This window comes from Exophiala dermatitidis (genome assembly GCF_000230625.1).
Source record: "Exophiala dermatitidis NIH/UT8656 unplaced genomic scaffold supercont1.8, whole genome shotgun sequence".
Taxonomy (NCBI): Eukaryota; Fungi; Ascomycota; class Eurotiomycetes; order Chaetothyriales; family Herpotrichiellaceae; genus Exophiala; species Exophiala dermatitidis.
In genome coordinates, this window is record NW_008751653.1 from 635,740 (window position 1) to 660,485 (window position 24,746).

General features: G+C 53.1%; 10 protein-coding genes across 10 annotated transcripts; 6 read left to right on the top strand and 4 right to left on the bottom strand.

Moving 5' to 3' along the window:
• Positions 1-443: 443 nt before the first annotated feature.
• On the top strand, positions 444-1,838 carry HMPREF1120_08973 (uncharacterized protein; the record flags this gene model as incomplete). The annotated part of the gene is made up of 1 exon (XM_009163246.1): positions 444-1,838. One exon carries the CDS (start codon positions 444-446, stop codon positions 1,836-1,838), a length of 1,395 nt encoding a protein of 464 aa, XP_009161494.1.
• On the bottom strand, positions 755-4,418 carry HMPREF1120_08974 (thiamine-phosphate dipyrophosphorylase/hydroxyethylthiazole kinase). Its single transcript, XM_009163247.1, has one exon. The coding sequence runs from the start codon at positions 3,578-3,580 to the stop codon at positions 1,979-1,981; it is 1,602 nt and encodes a 533-aa protein (XP_009161495.1). The 5' UTR covers positions 3,581-4,418; the 3' UTR covers positions 755-1,978.
• A 746-nt stretch (positions 4,419-5,164) lies between these two features.
• On the top strand, positions 5,165-6,509 carry HMPREF1120_08975 (translation initiation factor eIF-5; the record flags this gene model as incomplete). Its single annotated transcript, XM_009163248.1, has 2 exons — positions 5,165-5,265; positions 5,324-6,509. 2 exons carry the CDS (start codon positions 5,165-5,167, stop codon positions 6,507-6,509), a joined length of 1,287 nt encoding a protein of 428 aa, XP_009161496.1.
• On the bottom strand, positions 6,108-8,158 carry HMPREF1120_08976 (uncharacterized protein). Its single transcript, XM_009163249.1, has one exon. The coding sequence runs from the start codon at positions 7,755-7,757 to the stop codon at positions 6,807-6,809; it is 951 nt and encodes a 316-aa protein (XP_009161497.1). The 5' UTR covers positions 7,758-8,158; the 3' UTR covers positions 6,108-6,806.
• A 576-nt stretch (positions 8,159-8,734) lies between these two features.
• HMPREF1120_08977 (chloride channel) lies at positions 8,735-11,485 on the top strand (the record flags this gene model as incomplete). Its single annotated transcript, XM_009163250.1, has 1 exon — positions 8,735-11,485. One exon carries the CDS (start codon positions 8,735-8,737, stop codon positions 11,483-11,485), a length of 2,751 nt encoding a protein of 916 aa, XP_009161498.1.
• Positions 11,486-11,633: 148 nt separating this feature from the next.
• HMPREF1120_08978 (NADH dehydrogenase) lies at positions 11,634-14,894 on the bottom strand. The gene is made up of 4 exons (XM_009163251.1): positions 14,589-14,894; positions 13,953-14,384; positions 13,546-13,811; positions 11,634-13,412 (listed from the first exon to the last, which is right to left on the bottom strand). Exons 1-4 carry the CDS (start codon positions 14,618-14,620, stop codon positions 12,220-12,222), a joined length of 1,923 nt encoding a protein of 640 aa, XP_009161499.1. The 5' UTR covers positions 14,621-14,894; the 3' UTR covers positions 11,634-12,219.
• Positions 14,895-15,273: 379 nt separating this feature from the next.
• HMPREF1120_08979 (alpha-galactosidase) lies at positions 15,274-17,400 on the top strand (the record flags this gene model as incomplete). Its single annotated transcript, XM_009163252.1, has 1 exon — positions 15,274-17,400. The coding sequence occupies one exon, from the start codon at positions 15,274-15,276 to the stop codon at positions 17,398-17,400; it is 2,127 nt and encodes a 708-aa protein (XP_009161500.1).
• A 1,212-nt stretch (positions 17,401-18,612) lies between these two features.
• On the top strand, positions 18,613-20,310 carry HMPREF1120_08980 (MFS transporter, SP family, general alpha glucoside:H+ symporter; the record flags this gene model as incomplete). The annotated part of the gene is made up of 2 exons (XM_009163253.1): positions 18,613-19,118; positions 19,188-20,310. 2 exons carry the CDS (start codon positions 18,613-18,615, stop codon positions 20,308-20,310), a joined length of 1,629 nt encoding a protein of 542 aa, XP_009161501.1.
• Positions 20,311-20,575: 265 nt separating this feature from the next.
• On the bottom strand, positions 20,576-23,365 carry HMPREF1120_08981 (DNA repair protein RAD50). Its single transcript, XM_009163254.1, has 2 exons — positions 22,442-23,365; positions 20,576-22,371 (listed from the first exon to the last, which is right to left on the bottom strand). The coding sequence occupies exons 1-2, from the start codon at positions 22,613-22,615 to the stop codon at positions 20,809-20,811; spliced, it is 1,737 nt and encodes a 578-aa protein (XP_009161502.1). The 5' UTR covers positions 22,616-23,365; the 3' UTR covers positions 20,576-20,808.
• A 227-nt stretch (positions 23,366-23,592) lies between these two features.
• Positions 23,593-24,626, top strand: HMPREF1120_08982 (uncharacterized protein; the record flags this gene model as incomplete). The annotated part of the gene is made up of 3 exons (XM_009163255.1): positions 23,593-24,027; positions 24,093-24,309; positions 24,361-24,626. 3 exons carry the CDS (start codon positions 23,593-23,595, stop codon positions 24,624-24,626), a joined length of 918 nt encoding a protein of 305 aa, XP_009161503.1.
• Positions 24,627-24,746: the final 120 nt, after the last annotated feature.

Sequence of the window (24,746 nt, forward strand, 5' to 3'; positions counted from 1 at the left end):
GACAGCGCGGGATCTTCGCTGTTCTAAATTAAGTCACATCGACGTTACTACTACATAGTAGTACTTTCTCTTCTACCATGTTCTGCTCTCAAGACATCCGTAACCTATGAATCTGTTGGCGAGGAAAACTGGATACCACGACCCGTTGTAACGCCCTTTTGCTCCTTGGTCACGCTTTCGTGAGGCTCAAGAGCTCCCGGAGTGAAGAGGAGAAGCCCTAAAGTGACTAAAGAGACATTTGTCTATTGCAAGGCCTCGGGCAATTCCCAAGGACAATTCGCAAGGTGAATTGCTTCAGGGCCCGAACAGGAAGGCTTCGGCCTTATATCAGTTGCCCACGTTGTCCTGGAGGAGTTATATCCCGGGGGGCGAGCCGTCAGTGACCATTATCCCAGCATTTTGCTTGTCGTCCACGGTCACAGAACATGCCACAACCCGACGAAATGGCTGTACGATCACCGCCAGAATACACCACCACTATTGACCGGTACTACATCGACACACGTCAACTAGTGCTGTCGACACTGGACACAAAATCGACTCAAAGTCTGCCCTTGTTAGCGACTCTACAATACCCTGATCAAGAGGCCGTCACACGCTTCATCCGCCCGTCAGACCGGTATATGTCCCTCGCAAGCGCTCTGCTGAAATACACCTTCATCCACCGACGAGCGAAAATCCCATGGTCCAAAGTACAGGTTTTGAGGACTCCGGGCCCCCATCGGCGGCCATATTGGGTGCCTCTAGAAGAGTACGAGCTTCCCGAGGAAACGTGTAGCAAGATCGGAGGGCTAGAATTCAATGTTTCGCATCAAGCTGGCCTTGTCGCCATCATTGGCTGCAGCACGCCCCGGGCTCAACTCCCGACTCCACATACTCATAGTGACTCTTCTACGATCAACAAGGCTCTTGACCAACTGGATTTGACCGGTCACCGCACACCCATTCTCGCAGCCGATGAGATCAGGCTCGGGGTGGACATCGCCTGCACAAACGAAGACAGACGGACGCCACAAGATATGACGACGCAAGCCCAGTTCGACGAGTGGGTGGACATTTTCGCCGAGATGTTCTCGGAGAGGGAGCGCTGGACCATGCGACATGCGCCCATCCACGTTCCTGTCGTGGAGCGCGAGGAAGGGGACTACTGGGACAGCGACACTACGTCCTCATCTGACACTGCACCGAATGGCAACAGCTACGGCACAGGAGCAGCTGAACCGGGTTCGTCACGAGAGGCGAAGCTCATTCACCTGAAGCTCCGTCGGTTTTATGCCTACTGGGCCCTCAAGGAGGCATATATCAAAATGGTCGGCGAAGGACTGCTGGCGAGCTGGCTGCAGAAACTCGAGTTCATGAACGTTGTGGCTCCGCCATCGCCGACTGGCATGCCCCGGAGAAGCTGGAATCAGACGTCTACTCCTGCTCGTCCTTTGTCACGGTCACCAAACCCCACAAGTTCAGATTCGAAAGGAGTATCAAAACATCAAACGACTGTCAACAATGACCACAAACCCAATGTTCACCTATCGTCAAATACACTTTCGCGGGAAGATGAAGTTGGCAAATGGACACCGCCGGAAAAGGCTGAGCGAGGGGTGAAGACGCTCCTGTACGGGCGGGAGGTAGAGGATGTTGATATTGAACTGGTCGCATACGACGAGGATTTTCTGCTGGCCACAGCCCTGCGGGGTGTGAAGGAACAGCAGCCGAATATTTCCACAGACAACAGGTCACAATGGAAGCGGTGGGTCAGGCTCGATATCGAGCAAGACATCCGACCCTGTGCAGAGGGAAAATGCCATTGTTTAGACGAAGTCACGAGGCCACAAGTGTAGGGCCAGGCAGGGGAGGAAGACGAGCAGAACGGCAGACCTAGCTTTTGTAAAGGTATTTTCATCATTTGATTTTCCCACATCTATATGCAAGGATAACTTACATCAGTGTACTAATGCCACATTGTGGTGTTGTCTCGTCCTCATGCAGACGTGAGCATTTCGACTCGGACATGCCTTGCGAATTCGCCATGACCGCCGATGCCCGTGCCTTCTTTGATATCTTCGCCCAATAGGTATAACTCGTCCAGGAATGCCGGGATGAAGCTCCCGGGACCCTTACAGTCCTGTCGAGCCTCTGCTCTTTCCGCGGCGATTTCATAATGCAAGATCCCAGCCAGAGCCGCCAAGAATTTGTCTTGCGGATGCACTGCGACGTAACTGGCGATGATCGAGCCCAAGGCACAACCTGAGCCAGTGATATTGCCTAGCCACCGAGAGCCGTTGTTGATGGCAACGGTCCGCACGCCGTCTGAGAGATAGTCCGTCTTCCCCGTCATAAGCACGATGCAATGTTCCCTGAGGGCGATGTCCTTGACCAGGTTGGCCTTTTCTTCTGCTGTAGAAGCCGAGGGTCCGGAATCCACACCCCGTTGCTGTGTCGTAGACGTGCCGGCCACGGCGCCTATTTCACGTTCGTTGCCCTTGATGACGCTGAAGAACCCAGCCGCAAGAAGCGTCTTAACGGCATTCCGACGGCTCGCAGTTGCGCCACCACCTACAGGGTCGAAAAGAACAGATGCCCCAACGGCATTGTATGCTCTCATGCCTGCGGTGAAGGCCTCCATTTTCGCCGGGGTAGCCGTGCCCATGTTGATGACGAGCGCGCCGCCCAGGCGAGCCAGGTCTGGAGCCTCCACCCCGTTCTCAGACATGATAGGTGATGCGCCGGTCGCGAGGCACACGTTGGCCGCAAAGTTCTGCACAACGGTGTTGGTCATGTTGTGGCAAAGCACGGAGGACGATACATGGGATTGGATAATGCCAGGGACTTGCGCGACCAGTTTGTCGAGATTAGTCACCAGTGTGGCTTGCGGCGGAATCGCAGCGTAGTACTTTGCTGGGGTGGCCTTGATCAATTCGAGCAACGATCTGGCTGAGGCTTGGGGATCCGTGGATGCCATTATGGCACTTACTACCGCTACTCCATTGAGGCGGTTGGAGCCATGGGCGGACTGGTGTAGGACACGCTGAACATTGGAGGCGTTAATGCTGCCAATGGCAACGCACGGGATGGACTTTTCTGTTCCGGTTGAGCAAGACGCAAGGATTTCCTGAAGCCCCCGTGTGCCGATGATAGATTTGGTATCTGTCTTTGTGGGCGTTGCAAATGTTGTGCCGATTCCGAGGTAGTCAGCCCCATCGTCGATGGCCTTCTGTGCTTCGATGACTGACGAGGCTGTGACCCCTATGATGGCATCGGGGCCTAGGATCCTCCGCGCTTCAACGCATTCCATGTCGTCTTGACCTATATGCACGCCTTCGGCGCCCACAGCCTGGCACACATCGAATCGGTCGTTGATCAGTAAGGGAACATTGTATTTGCGAGTGATGGAATGGATTTTTGAGGCGGTATCGACCATTACTCCCGTGTCTGCATGTTTGTCGCGATACTGGACCACCGTAACACCACCTTGGATGGCTTGTTCAACTACCTTGACAATATCCTTGTCGCCGAGGATTGCTGGCGTGGAGTCCGTCACTAGGTACAGTGACCAGTCGATTGTTGTTCTTTTTTGCGCCATCTTGTTTCCGAGGGATTCCTCTCCTCACGTTCCAGACTTCGCTGCTTGTAGAAAATCAGACTCCCTGCGCTTCAATTCACGGCATTCTTCTTCCTCTTCTGTTTGCTGTTGGCGAAGAAGAAGAACAACAGCCTGCTTTGTTCAAGGCGACTACGAATGACTCAAGCTGGATATGTCCGTCTTGTCGAATGGGACACCAAGGATGATGCTATGTTTGGTAGGACAGAGAACAAAAGGCCCAGCATAAAGTATTGTGTCATCTCGCCAGTTGGAGATTGCTGTTACGGGTAAAGCGTTCGAGGGAAGGTGGATGCTGGTCAGATCAGGTGCTGACCGTCCACCTTAGGTACTCATGGGATCTCCCGCTGTCAGCATCACTGCGAGCATTCGATCGACTTACCGTGGTGAATGCATGTTCTGTGCCCTGAGAGAGAAATGTTTGGTGTCACAAGTCACCTAGGCATCCATGGTCAAGGTGTGTCAACAATCGCCGCGGGCCAGGGATGCCAGACACACAGGGCGAGCTTGCAAGACAACAAATAACAATGCAGAGGGGCAGCATGCCCGCTGGCGGCACAGGCAGTGCCTGACCTCCGGCTTTGCTGGAGTGGCAGGCGCTGGCATAGGCAGCCCTCAGGTAGGGTCCGGGCAAGCACAGTTAAAGCAAAAAAGCCTCGCACCCCCCACCGCCCCCAGAACAATCACAGATAGAGGATGCCGGGCGCCTGGCTCACCTAAGGTCCCCTACTAGTAGGTAAGGTACCTATAGTTAATCTAATCACAGTCTCCCGCCTACCCCCACCTGTCGATTCCGCGATTCAAGTTCAAGTTGGCCGACCTCCAACGGCAACTTGAAAGCGATCAAAAAAATTTTATTATGCATCTTTCCGGCTTTGCCTCACTGGCAGTGGCAGTTCAAGTTCTCGGCCGTCTCCGCTGCTGCTAGTCGTAGTACTAGTAGCCCGAGTCACTCGGCCGCACAGCCGCAGCGCCGCCTTGTTTGCGCAGTTTGTTGCTTTGCTCTGCTCTACTCGGACCAAATCCTCCCTCTCACATTTTGTTTCTCGCCTCTTTCCGGCTCCTTCTTTCTCCCACCATCATCACTTTCACCCACTTGAGAATTCTCCTGTTCACCAGGCATTCTCATCCTCATCGCAATCCAGTCCTCGTCTATCAGTCAACGGCGTACGCTGCTTGCCAGCACAGCTTTGCGTCCTCGCACCTAACGCTGGTTTCCACTTCACCTATTACAGAACCCACGTTCTTGGTCAAACGCAGTCTCGATTGTTCATGTATCGGGCATATTTTCACTCCTCCAAAACCAAAACCAAGCAGAAGCTGGACATATTTCCGGCAAGCAGACATCCTTGTAGTCCTACAAGGTCATCATATGGTTGATCAGCCGAACACAATTCCTATTCTTCATGTTCAATCTTACAACCCGGTGGTAATATCCACGCATGTCTGGTCGCCTTGAGAGAATCGCGTCCTCTTCAACTCCTCACACCCAATCACAACATTAAGACAAAAAACTGGCTCTTGAGTCAAGCACCTTTTTAGGAAAATTCATCAACATCCTTCAAAATGGCAACCATCAATATCCGCCGGGATGTCACCGATCCCTTCTACCGTTACAAGATGGAACGCTTGCAGTCCAAGATTGAAGGCAAAGGAAACGGGATCAAGTAAGGCTCAACTGACGTTCATCTAACCACTGTTGCGTGTCAAACTAACTGTGACTAGGACCGTCGTCGCCAATCTCCCAAGTGTATCTGCCTCCTTGGCCCGTCCTCCCGCCTATGTGATCAAGTACTTCGGTTTCGAGCTTGGAGCTCAGACAAACACCAACCCCAAGGACGATCGCTGGATCATCAATGGAGCACACGAATCAAGCAAGCTGCAAGACTCCTTGGATGGCTTCATCTCCAAGTTCGTCTTGTGCAAGTCCTGCAAGAACCCCGAGACCACCATCAATGTCAAGGACGGTCGAATCTTGTTAGACTGCAAGGCTTGCGGTCAACGCACTGAAGTCGATGTGCGCCACAAATTGAGCGGATTCATCCTCAAGAACGAACCGAAGGGTGGAAAGAAAACCAAGAAGGAGAAGCTGACGCGTCGTGAACGGGCAAAGGCTGAGAGTCAAGAAAACGGCTCTGTCAACGGTGCCAGTCCGCACGACTCCAACTCCGACAAGGGTGATGCCGAAGAGGGCGACCTTGAGCTGGCTGCTGGTAGCGACGACGAATTCACTAAGCAGATCACCGCCGAAGCCACCCGCATCGCAGCGAAAACTAATGGCGACATCAAGGATGATGAATGGGCTATCGACACCTCGGCCGAAGCCATTGCCGCTCGTGCCAAAGAGCTGCCTACCGACCTGAAGCGCTCTCTCGCTTTCGACGAGGACGAAGAGGGTGAGGAGGGTGGCATCAGCGCCTACGACCAGCTTGGGACATGGATCATCGATGAAACTAAAGCCAGAGGATCGGTCAACAAAGTCGAGGATGTTGAAATCTACAAGAAGGCCAAAGAATTGGGCATTGAGACCAAGCACAAGACATTGACTGTTCTGGCTCAGACCATTTTTGACGAGAACATTGTCAAGCAGATTCCTGCCCGTGCCGAGATGCTCAGAGCCATGATCGGCGAGTCCGAGAAACACATGAGGGCTTTCCTTGGAGGCACTGAGCGATTCATTGGCAACGATCATCCTGAGCTGATCTCTCAAGTGCCAGCGATTCTTATGGGGTACTACCAGAACGACCTTCTGAGCGAGGAAGTGGCCAAGGCATGGGGCGGCAAGTCCAGCAGGAAATACGTCGACATTGCCACCAGCCGAAAGGTTCGCCAGGCTGCCGAGAAATTCTTGCAATGGCTCGACGAGGCTGAGAGCGATGACGAGAGTGAAGACGAGAGTGGTGAAGAATAGACTTGTCTACTGCTCGTCTCACTTGATGGTACTCTGTCATGTTTCGGTATGACAGAGCAACCCAATCTTCAAACTCCACTCTCTGGCAACCATGCTCATTGTTGAAGTTCACTCTGGTCATTCCTTCCTCTCGGTATCAGCGCCCCGGCAGCAAACTCAGGCCGGGTGCTGGCTAGGCCTCCGAGTCCGCGGCGCAAACGTGTAACTAGACTTGAAATTCCATTCTCTTTCATAAACAGGACTATCCTCTATTGTAGTACAAACTGTTCGTTCAATCGCTCTACTAGTAGATCATGTTTATGTTACGACGCCCAACTTAGCCCTCCAGTCTGGAAATATAGACGGCAGATTCTCCGGCAGCTGATCCGGTAACTTTTCGTGAATGAGTTTAACCAGTTCATCAAAAACAAGCTGATATGCAGTAGGCGTGAAATGTAATCCATCCGACAACAGCTCTTCGAAGACCTTGTTCTTCGGCGCAGCCTTGCTCCCGATCAAGGGATCTGTTGAGCCTTCTGTCCAACCCGCCTTGAGCATGAAGATGGTCCAAAGATCGAGGACTGGGAGAGCCAGCTCTTGTCCCACCTCTCGACAGGCAGCCGCGTATTTGGCCGTGGTTGAGGCTTTTCTTTCGCCGGTGGCCAGCTGCCACTCGTCGACCGGGGCTGGCACAATAAGGATGATTTTCGTATCATGGAGCTTGACCCCCTCAAAGTTCACAATATCTCTCAAAGACTGCTTGTATTGCTCGATTGGAACATGTTGTGGATTGCCTGGAAGACACGCATCGTTCGCACCGAAGAAGATGGTCATCAATTGGACCCGGGGAAAGCAGGAGGAAGGCAGGACAGGTGGAAAGAACTGGAGGAGGTTGTCGTAGCCGGCAGGGGCTGTATATCCGCTGAATCCTCGATTGAGGACGTCCACCCGTCTCATATACCAGTCTTGCAGAGATGACTGGAAGACATGACTCGCGCCTTGAGTAATGCTATCCCCAAATAGAATGAACTGAGGATACGTTTTCGAACGAGGGGCCATGGACCGTGAGGAGGCAGCGAGGTCGGGTGAGTGAGACATTGCTCGCTTGCGGATATCTGGCGAGAGACGATAGACGAGAGAAACTGCTGGAGGAGGACCCCTTTTGAAAACGAACAAGGCTGGCGAGACAGTTTCCAATTCTATGAGGGAACGTGCAGGAGCATACCTACCAGGTGCATGCCTACTACTATACAATGCCGCGTCGGGCATATGTGCTGGGATCTGGCAGCGCGCAGGGCCCGCTTTGTTTGGGTTTCCTCAGCAAGGGCGCACAAACTCACTGGACACTGGCGAGAGAGACATCTCAGTGGCAGCCTCCAGCGCCAGTAGCCGAAGACTGCATCTGGCAGACGCGTCGAATCGAACGAATCGTGGTGTTTCGTCTTTGGTGGCTGCATATGCCAGTGCCGTCGCCTGGTGAAATTCCATCTGCCATCTGCAAGCCATCGTCACACATACAGTAGCACCTGGATTTGCAGGCGACCTAACGGATGCCTTTCGGGTGTTTCTTCACCAGCACCACTAACAAGCTGCGTTTTGATCCTGATGGCTTCCGGCCGAACACATCGCTAACATGTTGTCCCTCCTCGAGATTCGTCTCTCTTCCAGCGTAGACCGTCTGCTCTCCACATCGCCAGTGAAGCTGCGATGCGCAATTACCAGGCGAGGCATCGTTTGCGGAAGCGCCTCAGGCGGTCTGGCGGGGCATTCCAGTGACGGATCAGCGTGACTCGGTCCTCCTTTTCCCACACTCGCAAACAGAGTGACTTCTCCGACACACGCCAAACCCTCCCTCTTACTTGCCCGGCTCGGTCAGATGATGACGGATCAAACCATCCTGTCAGTTCAGATGATCCTCTGCGAGCGAGACAGCACACCCTCTCGTTGATCTGCCAGCTCGAAAGGAGTCCTTGTGTATGCTGAATCCTCAGACCTGGGAGGCATCACGTTCCTGGAAAGTCATTCGGTCCAATGCTGACACTTGACTTCTAGAACAAGCTCTATCTCCTTGTGCCTTGCTCCTCATATCACTGCACTCTGCCGCCTTTCCAGTCAGGAGCCAGATGATAATACCACTGGAAGGCGCCGGCTGCCTATAGAGAGGCGCGGCTGCTGGCTTTCGGTCTGCCTGTCGCTTGCTCGTGTTGTGTCCGTCTCTCGTACTCCCAAACGAAACCACAGTCAAGATGCCGAAATCTTACGTGTCTTTTCAAGATCCTAGTGATCACGATGACCTTCAGCATTCGTCGCACCAGCATACGTCTCACCCTCCGTCGCCGTCAACAATGCGGAGACCCGAGTCGCCTTTGCTTTCTACGAGCGAAGTAAGGGCAAGAATGCCGCCTTCCTTGAACCTCCCGTCCGGACCTACGGAGACGACAGGGCTGCTTGGGGAGAGTGATGCCTCGATACGCAGGTACACAGAGGACGGCCTGGAGGATGCCAGGGCAAGACAACTATCTAGGGTGAATAGCTCCAGCGGAAGTCTGCGTAGGCGAAGATACTGTAGCGTTCGACCATCGGGAGCGAGCAGTCCCGTGTGGATGCGAAGTTCCGGACTCCGGACACCGAAAATGCAGCAGTCCCTCGTGGGTTCACTCTCGAAGGACGACCGACTATGGTACGATCAGTTTACCTCAACCGATTGGGTCCACGACAGCATCGCCGATGGATATCGAGTACTCGAACTCAGGAAGATGAGGGGCTTCCGAGGACGCCTGTGGCGGTTCTTCGACTCGACGCAAGGATGGATACTGATGGTGCTCATTGGCGTCATCACCGCAAGCATTGCGTACTTTGTCGACGTGACTGAGTCTGCTATATTCGACATCAAACGAGGCATTTGTCGGACCGCCTGGTATCAAGGACGCTCAAGCTGCTGCTCGGGCAGAGAAGATTGTGAGGGTTGGAGGACGTGGTCGCAACTTATTCATCCATCTGGGGTAGAGGAGACTTCGATTGACTACATCGCATTCATCGCTGGATCCATGGTTCTGGCGGGCTTGTCTTGTTATATAACCTTGTTCTCCAAGACAGAGGTCCCGTCAAATATTGCCTCTACTCTGGATGAGGATCTGGGCGCTGCGAGAAGAGATGAAAACGAAAATACGGAGGAGGATAAGCCTGGTGGCAACCAGGCCATCAACGGCCCCGACTCGCACCCCTCAAGCGTCTATTATGCGGCTGCTGGAAGCGGTGTCGCTGAAGTTCGAGTCATCTTGAGCGGCTTCGTCCTGCACGGTTACCTCGGCCTCAGAGTCCTTGTCTTGAAGACGGTGGGTCTCATTCTGAGTGTGGCATCTGGCATGAGTCTAGGCAAAGAAGGTCCATATGTCCATATTGCCACTTGCGTCGGCAACATTGCCTGTCGTCTGTTTTCCAAATACGACTTCAATGATGCGAAGAGGAGGGAAGTGCTATCAGCAAGTGCCGCAAGTGGTGTTGCAGTCGCATTTGGTTCACCTCTAGGCGGTGTCCTTTTCAGCTCGGAAGAAGTGAGCTACTATTTTCCTCCGAAGACGTTATTTCGCACATTTTGTTGTTGTATCGTGGCGGCATTATCCTTGAAATTCCTCAATCCGTACGGCACGAACAAGATTGTCCTTTTTGAGGTTCGATACTTTTCAGACTGGCGGTATTTCGAACTGTTTAGCTTTGTGATTCTAGGTGTTGCTGGAGGCCTCGTCGGAGCACTCTTCATCAAAGCGTCTCGCTTCTGGGCAACGACTTTCCGCCGGATACCAGTCGTCAAAAGCCATCCTATGTTGGAGGTTCTCTTGGTTGCACTCGTCACTGGAGTCGTTGGCTTCTGGAATCGGTACACCCGGCTTTCTGTCAGCGAGCTTTTGTTTGAATTGGCCAGTCCCTGCAATCAGAATACTAACACCGGATTGTGCCCAAAGAAAGATGAGGTTTTGTCGGTTATTGGATACTTGGGCTGGGCATTCGTCGTCAAATATATCCTCACCATCATCACCTTTGGACTAAAGGTGCCTGCAGGCATCTATGTGCCTTCCATGGTCATCGGTGGCTTGATGGGTCGCATGGTAGGGCACTTGACTCAATATCTTGTGCTGACATATCCTGGCTCATTCTTATGGAGCGAATGTCAAGCGTCCGATGACATCGAGGCTTGTGTAACTCCTGGAGTGTATGCCTTGGTTGCTGCAGGTGCCGTCATGTGCGGTGTCACACGGCTCTCTGTTACCCTGGCTGTCATACTCTTCGAATTAACAGGGAGCTTGGATCATGTACTACCTTTCTCTTTGGGCGTACTCTGTGCCAAGTGGACAGCGGATGCCGTCGAGCCATTGAGCATCTATGATCTTCTAACGGACATGAACTCATATCCCTTCCTGGATAACAAGGGAAGTCCCGTCTTTGACTCAGAACTCGGGGACATTACACCCCGGTTTCGACGTGACAAGGTCATCGACATCAGCTTATCTCCTCTCGTCAAGGCCAGTAATCTACGTGCCAAACTCCGTCGCTTGCAATACCTGGGCGAGCTTGACGGTGGTTTGCCTATCCTCCGCGATAAGATCCTCGTCGGTCTCATCCCTGCTCCAGACCTGGAATTTGCGCTCGACAGGATTGAGGACGAGGACAATGCGTTGTGTCTCTTGTCAACCTCTAATCACGGCCACGGCAGCCACCAGCGATACTGGGAAGCATTTGATGAGGCCGGATATGATTCTGGGCGGGAATCAGATGGCGAGGCACCTAATACGAACTCGGTCGATCTGACGCCTTACATCGACCCTGCGCCTGTCGCGTTAGACATGCATTCGCCAATGAACCTGGTTTATCAATGTTTTGTGAAGCTTGGGTTGAGGTACATATGCGTTTTGAATGAGGGGGAGTTTCGGGGCATGGTGCATAAGAAGGCGTTTGTGAGATATGTCAAGACTTTGGAACACGCCGCACATCAACGTTGAGAGTAGGTTGATCAGGTCATGGGTGATCCTGGCCAGAATCGTCCTGTGGAGGAATTATCGAAGTCTTAGGGTACGGGTTACGTACATGAACATAAGCCACCCTCTGCGATGCTGCAATGCAAGGTGGAAAGGCAGCAAGAAGTGGAAAGGGTCTTACACGAGGAGGTCATCATCAGTTGAATGTGTAGTATGAACAACGGTGCATGAAATGCGAAGCCCAATATATATCATCACACTATTGCCGTTCTCATACTGTTCTGGTCTCGCTTGTCCCCCCTTCGCCGCCCTCGGGTCAGTGTCAGATATAACTGGTTTTATCCAGGACATTCTTATCGAATGACCTTGAGGCTAATGCGCGGGCACGCTTCGTCTTTTTCGAGCTGGTTCAGGACAAACTTGAAACGACCCTAGAGTATGGCCCTGATAACTTGAAGCAGAGGGCAGAGACTTTTAAGGACGAGTTGGCGAGCGGGAAGGCCTCGATGACGAATTATATAGTGTACGAAGAAGGATACCTTATCCATTACAGGGTCAAGCCTCACAACCAAAGCACCACTGCAATAAATGGCCGGTCTGGTGTCCCGAAAGGCGTTGATTTGAGGCGAATTTTCGGTGACTGTTGTTGGAACGTTTACTGGGCGAGATACTGGTACATATATACTGATATACTGAATGCTCACATCGAGCACCATGTAGAGTGAAGTGGGGTGGGAAGACCACCCTTGATTGCCATACTAGACATCCTGAGCCTGGTCCTGTGGTTGCGGTTGCGGATGGGGTGGTGGCTGTTCAGGTTGGTTTTGGTTCTGACTTTGACTCTGGTCCTGAGTCCGGTGCTGGTTCTGGCTAAAAGTCTGGGAATACCAATCTTGCAAAGTCAATTCCGCCGAAGCGCTCCTATTCCGCTCCGTCTTCCATGAGGTTGGTGGGAAATGGGCACGAGGATCCAGGTTCAAGTCCATGTGACGCTCAGGCAGGGAGAGGCCGTGCTCGTGCAGGAAACATAGCATCCACTTGTCCATGGCGAACGAGTGCTCGGCCGAGACCTTGCAGGCGTTGTGGAACGCCCGCAACCGCGACAGCGACACGTCCAACTTGACCCAGTAAGACTGTAGATGCATGAGGGTCTGGAAGTTGCGTTCGAGCCGGGTGCGGGCGACGGCGATCTCGTCCTCGCGCTCGCTAAACACCAATGTGTGGATGTACACCGTCGACGTGACGACGAGCATATGGCCCACCATAATGTACAAACATTCGGCGGACGGGAGTTGTTGGCATGTATATAGCAGGTCGCAGAAGTGGCGGGCGTGGTCTTTGCATTTCTCGGCGTATTCGTGACGGGTGCTGGTTCTGCTTGTTTGAGGAGGATAGGATGGCGATGTTGTGGAGTATTGTGGTGTTTGTGGTTCGTCAGAGTCAGGCCAAGGATGTTGATGTTGAGAGTGATGCCACTGTTGATGACCCTGACCTTCGTCTTCGGCCAGAAACTGATAACACAGCACTTCCGTGTAGTAATGATATCCTAGATGAAGCGCTGCAAACGCGGACCCCAGTCCGACGGAAGTGTAGTACTCGAGATTGGAGCGGGTCTTGCGCAGGTGTAATGGTAGAGACGCGGACCACATCTCGAGTCGCCTCAATAGCGTTTCAACGGCTTCTTCGAGCGCCGCGGGATCCTTGGTCTCGTGATGCAAAATCACGCTTTGGTTGAGGTCGAATATGTCCACCCAGATGTGTGCAAGCTTGACCATCTCCGCCCAGATCCCACTGCTTGCCGTGCCCGACTGTAGGCTTCGCGGCTCCAGCCCCAGAAAGAGGGCTTCGTTGACGGGCAACTCGATGAAGCTGATGTCAGTGGTCTGAAGCTGGCGTGGGAGGTGCAGGCCTGTTGAACACCATATGTCGATCATGTATAGGGTCCACCATACTATTAGACAACATAGTACAACAGTTAGTCGATGTCCGTATCGGAAGAACCTTTCTTCACTGGGGATGGCAGAACTCAAATAGAAGAGAATGGCCACAGTATCCTCCTTTCTTAGCAGTTAACATTTACTCACTCCTCAAGTTGACCTGTCTCTCGGTTTCATTGTCCGCCTCCCGATGTGCCAGATTCAAAACCTGTGCGAGCCGGTTCGCTACAGCGTAGTACATGGCTTCGGCTTCAGTTTTGGACTCGGCAAAACATATCGTGCCAAGCAGAACACTTGCTTGGATCGTCGTCACAGACGTGTCTGTCATGTCGAACAGGGCCATTGCTCGTTGGGCGGCGGATGCTCCACGAACGCGGCGGTCCATAAAAGCCAGCGAGGGTGCATTGGAGAATCTGTCAATGTCGAGAGAAAACGTGCGTACAAGTCAGAAATTGTGCTTCTGATTCATGGTAAGATGCAATGGCGTTTGGCTGCTCGAATGCATTCGTCCATCGTCCGCCAGAGGACGCACTACTTTGTGCATACGTACGTACCTTGCTCCCAAGGCCATCATTCCATACAATAGCACTTTCGGCAAGCTGCCATCCTGCACTTGCGATCTTGTGGTAGGCTCGTGGAACAGAGAGTGGTGCTTGTCGTGGATATGGGCAAAGTACAGCTGCACCAGTTCCTTCTGGAGTTCTGCCGACTTGAACAGCGCATCATTGCTGTTGTTCTGAAGATGGTGAGTTTTGTTGTCCTCGATAAATCCACTGCCATAGTCTGTTGCGGCCGGAGTGGCAGGGGGAGGAGGTTCTGACGACGAGGGTGTTCGTCGGGCTCGCAACGCAGGCAACGGTCTCTTCACAGGGACCGACTGTCTCTGCGAAGGAGAAGAGTCGACGTTGCTGCATACAAGGTTGAAATCAATGCATCGTTGGCATGGCTCGTCGGGATTCCTGACTCGACACTTTCTTCGATGGAACCTGTATTGCCCAGGCAAAAGGAGGCCCAAGTCAGCTGATGGACATCTATGCCATAGCCTCGTTCGACACCAGCACCCAGCTGTCGACAGGACAAGAAGTCGTCTCTTTTGACAACCACGCCGCAAGTTCCAGTCTCGTGTTCCAATATTATCAGGCGCCTAGCAGGTGCCACCGGACATGTGGGTAAGGGGGAGAACCGCTTACCGGCATGACTTGCATGCATTTGCAGGCCTCATCTCTCCTCAACCGCATAGTCGGGAGTGTCGTGTGAGGAAATGCTGCAGCAACGGTCTCCCGGATTGTGGGTTAACATATGGTAAGTGCATATGTCCCAGTTGCTGAGTGGTGGAAAACAGCCGCGCGCGGGTTCAGGATAAAAAGGATGGCAGATAGGAACCCCCGTGGAGGGACAACAACAAGTGCTCAACCGGTCGTTGCTGGCCCGGGGACGTTTTCAGGGCCCCCGCCGCCCACGACGGCACGTTTACTCTGGACATTATTGTATTTAGCCACGGGGTGACATGGGGTGGTGAGAAAGCTCTTCGGCGTCGTCTGACTTTGGGCGACCCATAAGGCTAGGGCATAAAGGGGTTAAAGGGCGGCTGCCATCTCCACATCCTGGTTTTATTGTACTGTCAACCACTACCCGCTGTTTTCCACCAATCGCACACCATAATGTCCGCAACTTTCAACCTCGGTTGGGGTATATGGATATTGTATTATGGATAATGGTACATGATATTTGGTCAGATGGGTTGCTCGCTCAAAAGTGTCGGCATTGAAAAAAGGGGTATTTTCCCCCGGATCAGCTAGACCAAATTTCATTACCTGTTCATTCCATCCAGAAAACAGGACTTTGGAAGTATACTCTTTTAACAAACTGGGAAATATGGCCGGTACAAAGGATATAGTCTGGCGTCCAGGGCCAATCGAGGTCGTTGTGCAGGTTGGAGAAGATGAACTCCCACGGATCAAAGCACTTGGGCCTACACTAGGCCAGGAAACCTCTGCCCAAGAAGCTGAATATGCTGTGCCTTTGTTTGCCGTTCGCTTGGTAGGCGAGGGAAACAGAAGCCATAAGAGCTCCCAGTCGATGATCGGAAGCTATGCTTCAGATCGACTCAAGTACCAAAGCCACCAAGAAGGCGAAAGCGGTGGCCTGAAGACTCTCAAAATCAAGGCTCATGACAAAGAAACCGGTCTCACCGCTATAGCCAACTTGTCCGTCTATCCGGAGATTCCAGTGGTCAGGTCGACTGTCACGCTGGAAAACGAGTCCCAGGAGGACATCATCGTGTCCCAAGTGGCCTCTATTGCGATTAGCGGTCTGACCACCAGTGCCAAAAAGTACTGGGAGGAATATGTCCTCTCGTCCGCCAACAACCAATGGTTTCGAGAGGCTCAATGGCATGACAGCAGCTTGTCGAGCGTTGGGCTTGATGACTATGGTGTCCTTGAGTTTGGCCAGAACATTGCAACTCTGGCCTCATACTCCATTGGGAACCGCGGTAGCTTTTCGACAGCGGGCCATTTGCCGATGGGGATGCTGAAGCGCAAGGACGGCAAGCAGACCTGGCTGTGGCAGATCGAAAACAATGGATCGTGGAAATGGGAGTTGGGAGACTATTATGATCAGCTCTATCTCGCCGCCAGTGGACCAAGAGGCACCGACCACGATTTCAAGCACAAGCTGAGTCCGGGAGCTTCATTCACAAGTGTTCCTGCGGCAGTCACCGTCGTGGAGGGCAATCAAGACAAAGCCTTCTCGGCGCTGACCCAGTATCGACGCAGCATGCGAAGAAAACACAAGGACAACGAGACTCTTGGATTGATCTTCAACGATTACATGAACTGCTTGATGGGAGATCCAGATGAAAACAAGGTGACTGCGTTGATTGAACCAGCTCGGAAGGCCGGCTCTGAATTCTTTGTCATTGACGCAGGCTGGTACTCCGACGACAACAGCTGGTGGGACGACGTGGGCTTGTGGGAGCCTTCCAAAGTCCGATTCCCCTCAGGCTTCAAGAAGCTTTTGGACAACATTAGGGCGCATAACATGATCCCCGGAGTTTGGCTTGAACCTGAAGTGATTGGAGTTCGCAGTGTCGTCGCCCACCAATTGCCAGAGGATGCCTTTTTCCAGGAAAACGGACGCAGAGTGGTGGAGAAAGGCCGATACCAGCTCGACTTCCGTCATTCAGCGGTGCGTGAAAGACTGGATAAGGTGGTTGACAATCTCGTGTTGAACTATGGCGTCGGATACTTCAAGTTTGACTACAACATCGAGGTCGTCCAGGGCACAGATGCCAACGCCTTCAGTACCGGTGACGCCCACCTTGGCCACCAGCGAGCATACCTGTCCTGGGTCAACGGGCTGTATGACCGACACCCAGACCTGGTGATCGAGAGCTGTTCGTCCGGTGCGCAGCGTCTGGACTACGCCATGCTTGGTACACACTCGCTACAGTCCACCAGCGACCAGCAAGATCCTGTTCGGTATGGATCCATTGCTGCGGCTGCCCCCACGGCTGTGACCCCCGAACAAAGTGCCGTATGGGCATATCCTCAGCCCGTCTGGGACGATGAGACCAATGCCTTGACCGTGGTCAACAGTCTTCTCGGCCGGATCCATTTGAGCGGCAGACTCGACTTGTTATCCCCTTCACAGCTGGACCTTATCACCACGGGAATGAATGTGTACAAAGACATCCGTGGCCAGCTTGCTGAGGCACTTCCCTTCTGGCCAATTGGTTTGCCGAAATGGGAAGATGACTGGCACTCGTTAGGACTTACCACGACCAAGGGTGACGTTCTGCTTGCCGTGTGGCACCTGAAGGGCTCACAGAAGCTTTCGCTGCCGATTGCCCCCCTGAAGGAGGCATCGGACGTCAGTGTGGAGCTGCTCTATCCAGCACAGTTTGAGACCCAGGCCAGCTGGAACGGAAAGGAAGGCACTTTGGACGTCCAGTTCCCTGCTGTCGTCTCTGCCAGACTGTTTCGTCTGCGCTCACTGTAATAGATGTAGTGGCCGTGAGATTCCAGACATATAGAAGATCATTGTTTCAGCTATATTGACCTGCACTGGTCTGCCGTGAACCATCAAGACAACAGATTCGGAAATAATAGACAATATCGAGCGATCTAGATGATGGCCCTTTCTTCCTTCTACCAAATTTCTGTACCCATCGTCCTTACAATTTAGCCGAGCAAAATACATGCGATCCGCTATAGACGGACCCGTGATGCATGTCCTGGTATTGCGCAATGTTGTCGTGGTACAACTCCCACAATGCTTCAGCCCCCTTTTCCCGCTCGAGCTCGTGCGCAGTCTTCGTCCCTGAGTTGTGAAACCTCGGCATGTTCGGAGTGCGCTATTGCCCGATCTGGCCTAGTGACGCCAGCCTTGGCCAGCCTTGGTCATCCCGTGACCAACATCGCGTCTCCATCTTTCTGCCCTGCTACTGTCTTGGGTTACGGTCACTGTGGTAAATGTCCTGCCGTGCAGTGCCCGGTGGAGCCGGGGAGCCAACAAAACGCCGTGGTCTGAGGGGCCCCAGCTGGAAATTATGCCGAAACTTCCCTGTTGTCTCCAGCACAGTGTATGCCATTCAACATGGCTTGAGCATGGTGAAATCCGGGGAGAACGGTCCCTCTGAAACTGTCGAGGCTCGAGGCATATACATCCAGCCACCGGCCTCTAACCTGTTTGCGATGAGCCCCTAGCCGGCCACATTCTCGGCGCGAATATTGGCATTCAACGGCTCCGATGAAGGACAAGACAAAGTAAAGCAAAGACATTCAAACTGCTCTGATCCCCACAACCTGGAATATAGCCTAAAGGCTGAATTCCTGGGGATCCACGTTTTATCCTCTGTACTGGTATCACCCCACGAATATGGGGGACGCGAATGCCCGAGTGGCAGCCGAAGGGGACCAGAAGCATCTTTCCCACCAATGATTGATGGAAAGCTCCGCGAGTGGAGTCGTCAGCCATGGTCTAAACAAGCGAGATCGGGAAGACTGGGCTCGATTCGAAAGGACAACATCTTGTTTGAAATAATGTGCTTCTATAACACGGGCAGTTATATAAGATTCCTGCTCACCCGCGTTGCCATCGTACCCCGGATCATCGCAGACCAGTCTGGAGTCTTTCTTTCGGTCCACAAACAGAAAGAACCAAAGGCCCTGATCCAAACACCTCCCAGAGGAACCTACCTCTTGAGCAACCATGGCGTCAAAGATGGATGATGTGGCACATGTTGAGGCTCACAGCCACCACACAGAAAAGGAGGATACGCTTTCGACCGTTGGAAAAGGCACTGGCGATGCTCAACAAGCCAACTTGAATGAACACACAACGACAGTCAGGCAGGCACTGAGGGCCTACCCGTGGGCAGTGTTCTGGACGCTTCTTGTGTCCATGTCCATCATCATGGAAGGCTACGACACGCAGCTGATGCCGTCCTTCTTCGGCTTTACATCCTTCCGAAACCAGTTCGGCGAGTACTCGAACGTGTCAAAGGACTTTCAAATCGCCGGCAAATGGCAATCTGCTCTGGGAAGCGGTGCCCAAGCAGGCTGTATTGTTGGCGCCACTCTCAACGGCTGGATGATCCACCGCTGGGGTTACAAGGTTGTGTTTATGTTCGGGTTGATCTTGATGAACGGGTTCATCTTCATCAGCTTCTTTGGCAAGAGCATTGAACTACAAACAGTCGGTCAGGTGCTGTGCGGGTAAGTCTTTTTATATCACACGATTTTTCGAGACTGGAAGACCAGATACTGACCCCTTTGTGTAATTAGGGTTTGCTGGGGTATCTTCGCCACGATTGGGCCTGCGTATGCGTCTGAATTATGTCCGATGGCGTTCCGGCCCTACATGACGGCCTACACCAACATGTGCTTTGCCATCGGTCAGTTCGTTAGTGCCGGTGTCCTGCAAAGTCTGTTGCACCGCGAGGACGAGTGGTCGTACAGAATTGCCTACGCAGTGCAGTGGATCTGGCCAGCACCATTGATGCTCGTTGCGTGGTTCATGCCCGAATCTCCATGGTGGCTTGTACGACAAGGCAAGATGGACCAAGCGGAGCACAGCTTGAAGAGACTGATGGCGGAACACGAGAAGCCGCAAGCCAAGAACGTGCTGGCCATGATTGCGCACACCAACGAGATCGAACTCGAGACCACCAAGGGCAGCAACTACTTGGACTGTTTCAGAGGTTACGACCTGCGCCGCACTGAAGTCGCCTGCGTCGTCTTTGCCGGCCAAGTCTTGTCGGGCTCGCAATTCGCCTACAGCGGCACCTATTTCTTCGAACAAGCCGGCATGAGCCCCGATGACGCCTATAAGCTGGGTCTGGGAGGCACTGCCGTTGCCTTTGTGGGCACGATTTTGTCTTGGTTCCTCATGCGCGTTGCCGGCCGCCGCACCATCTACATCGGCGGCATGACCTCCATGTGCATTTGTTTGTTGATCATCGGCTTCTTGACCCTCGACAAGCACAGCTCGTCCATGTGGACCCAGTCGGCCTTTTGTATCTTGTGGCTCTTTTCGTTTTCCTTGTCCGTCGGCCCCATCGGATGGGCCATCCCCGCCGAAGTCAGCTCGACACGCCTCCGCTCCAAGACTGTGAGTTTGGCTCGAAACGCCTACTATGTCGTCCAGATCATCGCCAACGTCATCGAACCCTACTTTATGAACCCGGACGAGCTCAACTGGAAGGGTTATACTGGCTTCTTCTGGTTCGGTACCGCTTTCCTCACTCTAGTTTGGGCCTTCTTCAGACTCCCCGAAACTCGAGGTCGGACCTACGAAGAACTCGATCTTATGTTCGCGGCCAAGGTTCCGACCAGGAAATTCGCAAAGTACCACGTTGATGCCTACGATGAATCGCGACATGTCTCGGACAGGGTCGTCGAGAACTAGGGGCGGCATTCGTCCTGTTGAGATCGAGGGATGACTAGACTACCAAAGTCATTACTCGTCGCCCGCTTCAATAGCCACTGTAGGATCTAGGTAACTCTCCCATACTTATATGACAAACTCTGTTTTTGAGAATTTCCTGCACAAAGGGTTTGAATCAATTTACTTACTTCGTCTCACGGTACGTCTCTGTAAAAATACCCTGTGCTACCTAGGAGGTACAAGGTATTCTCGATTTGCGAGGTGCACTGGAGTTTCACACGGTATGCTCAGAATCCTCGGGCTGCGGTGGTAATATTATATTTATTCTAATTCTATGACATAGATCACTAGTCCAGTCATTTGTAAATTCTTCAAAACGTTCCTTTTCGCCGCTCCTACCGAAAAATACTGTAGACGCGTGATCTCTCAATCATGTCTCAAAGAAGTTCAAGGCGAAGCATCTAACACGAAAGGTGAAATGAAATGGGAGAAGAACAGATCGCCGTCTATATACCAGGATCAAACAGTCTCAAGGTCCTTCTCGTCAGCTGCGCGCTTCTGTGGTAGTGAGTCGCTCGCAGAAGCAGAAGAACCGGCCTTGTCTGCGGACAGAGAGGCAGATTTGGCGGCAGCCTCTCGCTCGGCCGCCACGACCTTCAGATTCTTCCATTCCATAGTCAGACTGGCAAAGATGGTAGCAGCGCTGACGGCGACACCAACGTAGAAGGCATTTTGCAGGGCCGCGTTGTAGGCGACCAAGACGCCATGGAGGAACTGTTCGGGCACGGCATCGCGCAGGTCAGTGGCGCCGACATTCTGGACGAGGTCCGCGTCGATGCCCGGGACGGCCTTGAGAGCGTCGGCCAGCTTATTGTCGAAGACGTTGTTGGCAACGCTGGCGAAGATGGAGCCCCCGAGAGACTGGGCGAAGAACATCATGGCCGCACCCGTGGGCACGTCCTTGCGGGCGAGCACGGTCTGCGCAGCCACGCTGGGCTGCTGCATGCCCACACCTAACCCCATGCCCCACAAGACCTGGTAGCCGATCCATTTGGCGTGGCCCGTGTCCGTGGTGAAGGTCGAGATGAGGCCGGCGCCGATAGGCGTCAGCACTGATGAAAGATACATCCAGAAAGTGTAGTATCCCAAGATACGCGTGCCGAAGCCAGCAATCATGCCGGCGACCGTGATGCCCAAAACCGCTGGCAGTTTCTTGACCCCTGAATGGACCGGCGACGCGCCCTTGATGGCCTGGAACCAGATGGGCAGGAAGTAGACGAGCGTCATCATGCCCGCGCCGGACAAGAAGGCGTATGCCACGCCAGCGGCGATGGAGCGGTTCTTCAGGATTCGTGGCGGGATCGTGGCCAACTCCTGCCGCCAGATTTGGACGGCCGCAAATCCAGTCAACAGCACGCCCGAGAGCACAAATAAAGCAATAATCCGGGCGTTGGACCAGCTGTATTCGGTACCGCCCCACTGAAGGGCTAGCAGGAGGCAGATAATGGCCGGCATGAAGATGGCCGTGCCCACGGGGTCGAGCTGGTTGAATTGTTGCTTCACTGGCACTTTCGCCCTTTGGCGGCCATGGACAGGGAGGCGGAGGACGAAGAAAAGCACGGCCATGGTCACCGCCCCAACGGGGAGGTTGATGTAGAAACACCATCGCCAGCTGAGTTTGGCGGTGAAGACGCCGCCCAGCAAGGGGCCGGCGACCGACGCAATTGCGAACACCGCGCCGATGGAACCCGTCCATGCTGGTCGTTTATCCAGTGGCACCAAGAACACAACGAGCGTGATCGCCCCAGAGAAGATGCCCGCGCTGCCAATGCCTGCAATGGCCCGTCCGACAATCAGTGTCGTTGAGTTGGGCGCAATGCCACATACCAGGCTGCCGAGTTCAAATAACGCTATGCAGCTTATGTACACCCATTTCGGATTGTAGAACGTGTAGACCCGACCCATGAGTAGCTGGAACGCAGAGGACGTTAGGAGGTACGATGACGCGTACCACCCTACATCCCCGAGGGAGTTGAAGTGGTTCGTGATGACCGGTATGGCTGTTGCAATGATGGTTCGGTCCTAGAGTCATTGTGGTTAACCTTATGTCCATAAGGTTTCGTGGGGTTCAGGGCAGTTCAGCTTGACGTACCAATGCAACGAGAAACGAGGACAACATCATTGCCATCATGGTGATCCACACCGTAGCCGCTGGAGGATATTCCTCTTTGTCGGAATCATGCTGTTCTTGCATGGTACAACGGGCCCTGTCTTCACGAGTGACTGTGTTGCTGTCGTCGACCGGTAGGTCACGGTCCGCTGTCATGTTGATGTGGGTATTGGAGGAGGGAGGAAAATGATCTTTTGGTTTGGGTTGGTTCGAAGAGAGATAGAGCGCTTTGGTAGAGATAGCAAGTTTACAATTCGTCAAACACTCACCGGTGCAACAAGGGAGGGCAGCGCAGGCTTTTCAATGCGCTGAGAGCTTTCTCCCGACTCCTACCTTTGTAAGAAACGTCATTTTCACGCAGGCATTCCCCCGACAGAAGGAGAGGAATTGGAATCCTCGGACGCGAAGTACAGCGCAGATGAACTCCATCGTGGAGACCAGAAACATCGTATCGTCAGGGGTTTCGGACGTTGTTGGAGATTGCTTGACAGTTGTTGAGCGTTGGTGAAGCCGTGATGGATGAGCTTTGAATACAAGGCTCGGGGCCGAAGTAAAGTTTGCGGTCCGGGCCAGTCAGAAACGCGGAGCTTTCAGGGGCGGACCTTGGACGGATCACAACGGCGAAAGTGCACATATCATAACTGCACGACTGGTCCTCCGTATATCACGTGATACGCCTTTCCTGGTCAAGCCAGTCGCGGCGCGCGGTCGTTGGCCACTGCAGCACCATCACTACCTGGGTATTCTCTCGCTTGTCAACATGGGAATACTCCTGCCCAACAAGCTCTTGTGAACTTGATGATGATTCCAGGTAGTGCAGCGCTCTTCCCATGTCTGCAATGCAAGTCAACCACTCTTCGAAACTTCATGTTGTTGCCGAACCAGTGGACGGCAGCAGACTGCGTGTTTGCGGCGGAGATGGGCCCCCAGTTCATCGCGTTCTTTCCAGATCTCAAGTGACATCAGCGTTCACTTATGACGTTCGCTTCACCACAGATCGAACATATTAGACCTGCACTCGATTTTGATTTCCTCGAAGACTGACTGCTCGGTCATAATCATTCTTGAGACATTCTCATCCTGTCTTGTAATCACTGACTTCAAGAATCGTTTCTGACTAGACATCGCCCACCATGGAAGACGTCAAGAAAGCGACCGACTTCGACTCGCCCTTCAAACAGGGTTTCCAAGTGCCTGTAACCCATCAAGACACGCCTGGAAAACAAGGTGACCTACCTTTCGAACCTGTCAACGACAAGCTGCCGACGGAAGACGGTGGATGGCAGACCTACAAAGCGGCTGGAAAGCTGCAGGACAAGAAAGCCCTCATCACGGGTGGTGACAGTGGGATCGGACGAGCAATTGCCATCCTCTATGCCATGGAGGGCGCCGACAGTTTCATTGCGTACCTGCCGGAAGAAGAAGAGGATGCACAAGAGACAAAACGTCAAGTTGAGAAACATGGCCGAAAGTGCCACCTGATGAGCACCGACCTGCGAAAGCCTGATAATTGCCAGAAAGTCATTGACGCTGCCCTGGAAAAGTTCGGTGGCAGAATCAATATCTTGGTATGTGACCGGATGGTCCAAGACTGTGTTTCCACCCATAACACGACACTAACAAGCTGATACAGGTGAATAACGCTGGCTACCAGATGATGCAGCAAGATATTCAGGACATCAGCATCGAACAGTGGGCTAGGACCTTTGAGACCAACATCTACTCGTTCTTTTACCTGTCCAAGTTTGCGCTGCCGCACATGAAGAGAGGCGATACCATCATCAATTGCGCTTCTATCAATGCCTACATCGGTCGTCCTGATCTCCTCGACTACACATCGACGAAAGGAGGTAAGTATTGTGTCTGTCCATGTGCCTGCCTCTTACTGACCCGATACACAGCTATTGTGTCTTTCACGCGAGGCTTGGCCAACCAGCAAATGAGCAAAGGCATCCGCGTCAACGCAGTCTGCCCAGGTCCTGTTTGGACGCCACTGATTCCAGCTACCATGTCGGAAGATGCCCAGAAGCAATTTACGTCACCTTTGGGCCGACCTGCGCAGCCCAGCGAGATTGCTACATGCTTTGTGTTCCTGGCCAGCGCAGACAGCAGCATGATCAGTGGACAGAGCCTACACCCCAATGGGGGAGTTGTTGTCAACGGCTAAGGGCAATGAATGACGTGAGGAAAAGACCAAACGATTCAACATGCTTCATGACAGAAAAGTAGCCCACCCGAAGTAAATAGTGCATGATAGGCGGGCTTCGGAGATCTCGGAACGTATATC

Excerpts from the sequence above, each read along its gene's own strand:
- HMPREF1120_08974 (XM_009163247.1), bottom strand. The coding sequence starts at position 3,580 with ATGGCGCAAAAAAGAACAACAATCGACTGGTCACTGTACCTAGTGACG.
- HMPREF1120_08976 (XM_009163249.1), bottom strand. The coding sequence starts at position 7,757 with ATGCCCGACGCGGCATTGTATAGTAGTAGGCATGCACCTGGTAGGTAT.
- HMPREF1120_08978 (XM_009163251.1), bottom strand. The coding sequence starts at position 14,620 with ATGAGGCCTGCAAATGCATGCAAGTCATGCCG. Across the intron at positions 14,385-14,588 it reads AATGCATGCAAGTCATGCCG|GTTCCATCGAAGAAAGTGTC; the intron begins GTAAGCGGTTCT and ends TGGGCAATACAG. Across the intron at positions 13,812-13,952 it reads ATGATGGCCTTGGGAGCAAG|ATTCTCCAATGCACCCTCGC; the intron begins GTACGTACGTAT and ends CGACATTGACAG.
- HMPREF1120_08981 (XM_009163254.1), bottom strand. The coding sequence starts at position 22,615 with ATGACAGCGGACCGTGACCTACCGGTCGACGACAGCAACACAGTCACT. Across the intron at positions 22,372-22,441 it reads CCTCGTTTCTCGTTGCATTG|GACCGAACCATCATTGCAAC; the intron begins GTACGTCAAGCT and ends CAATGACTCTAG.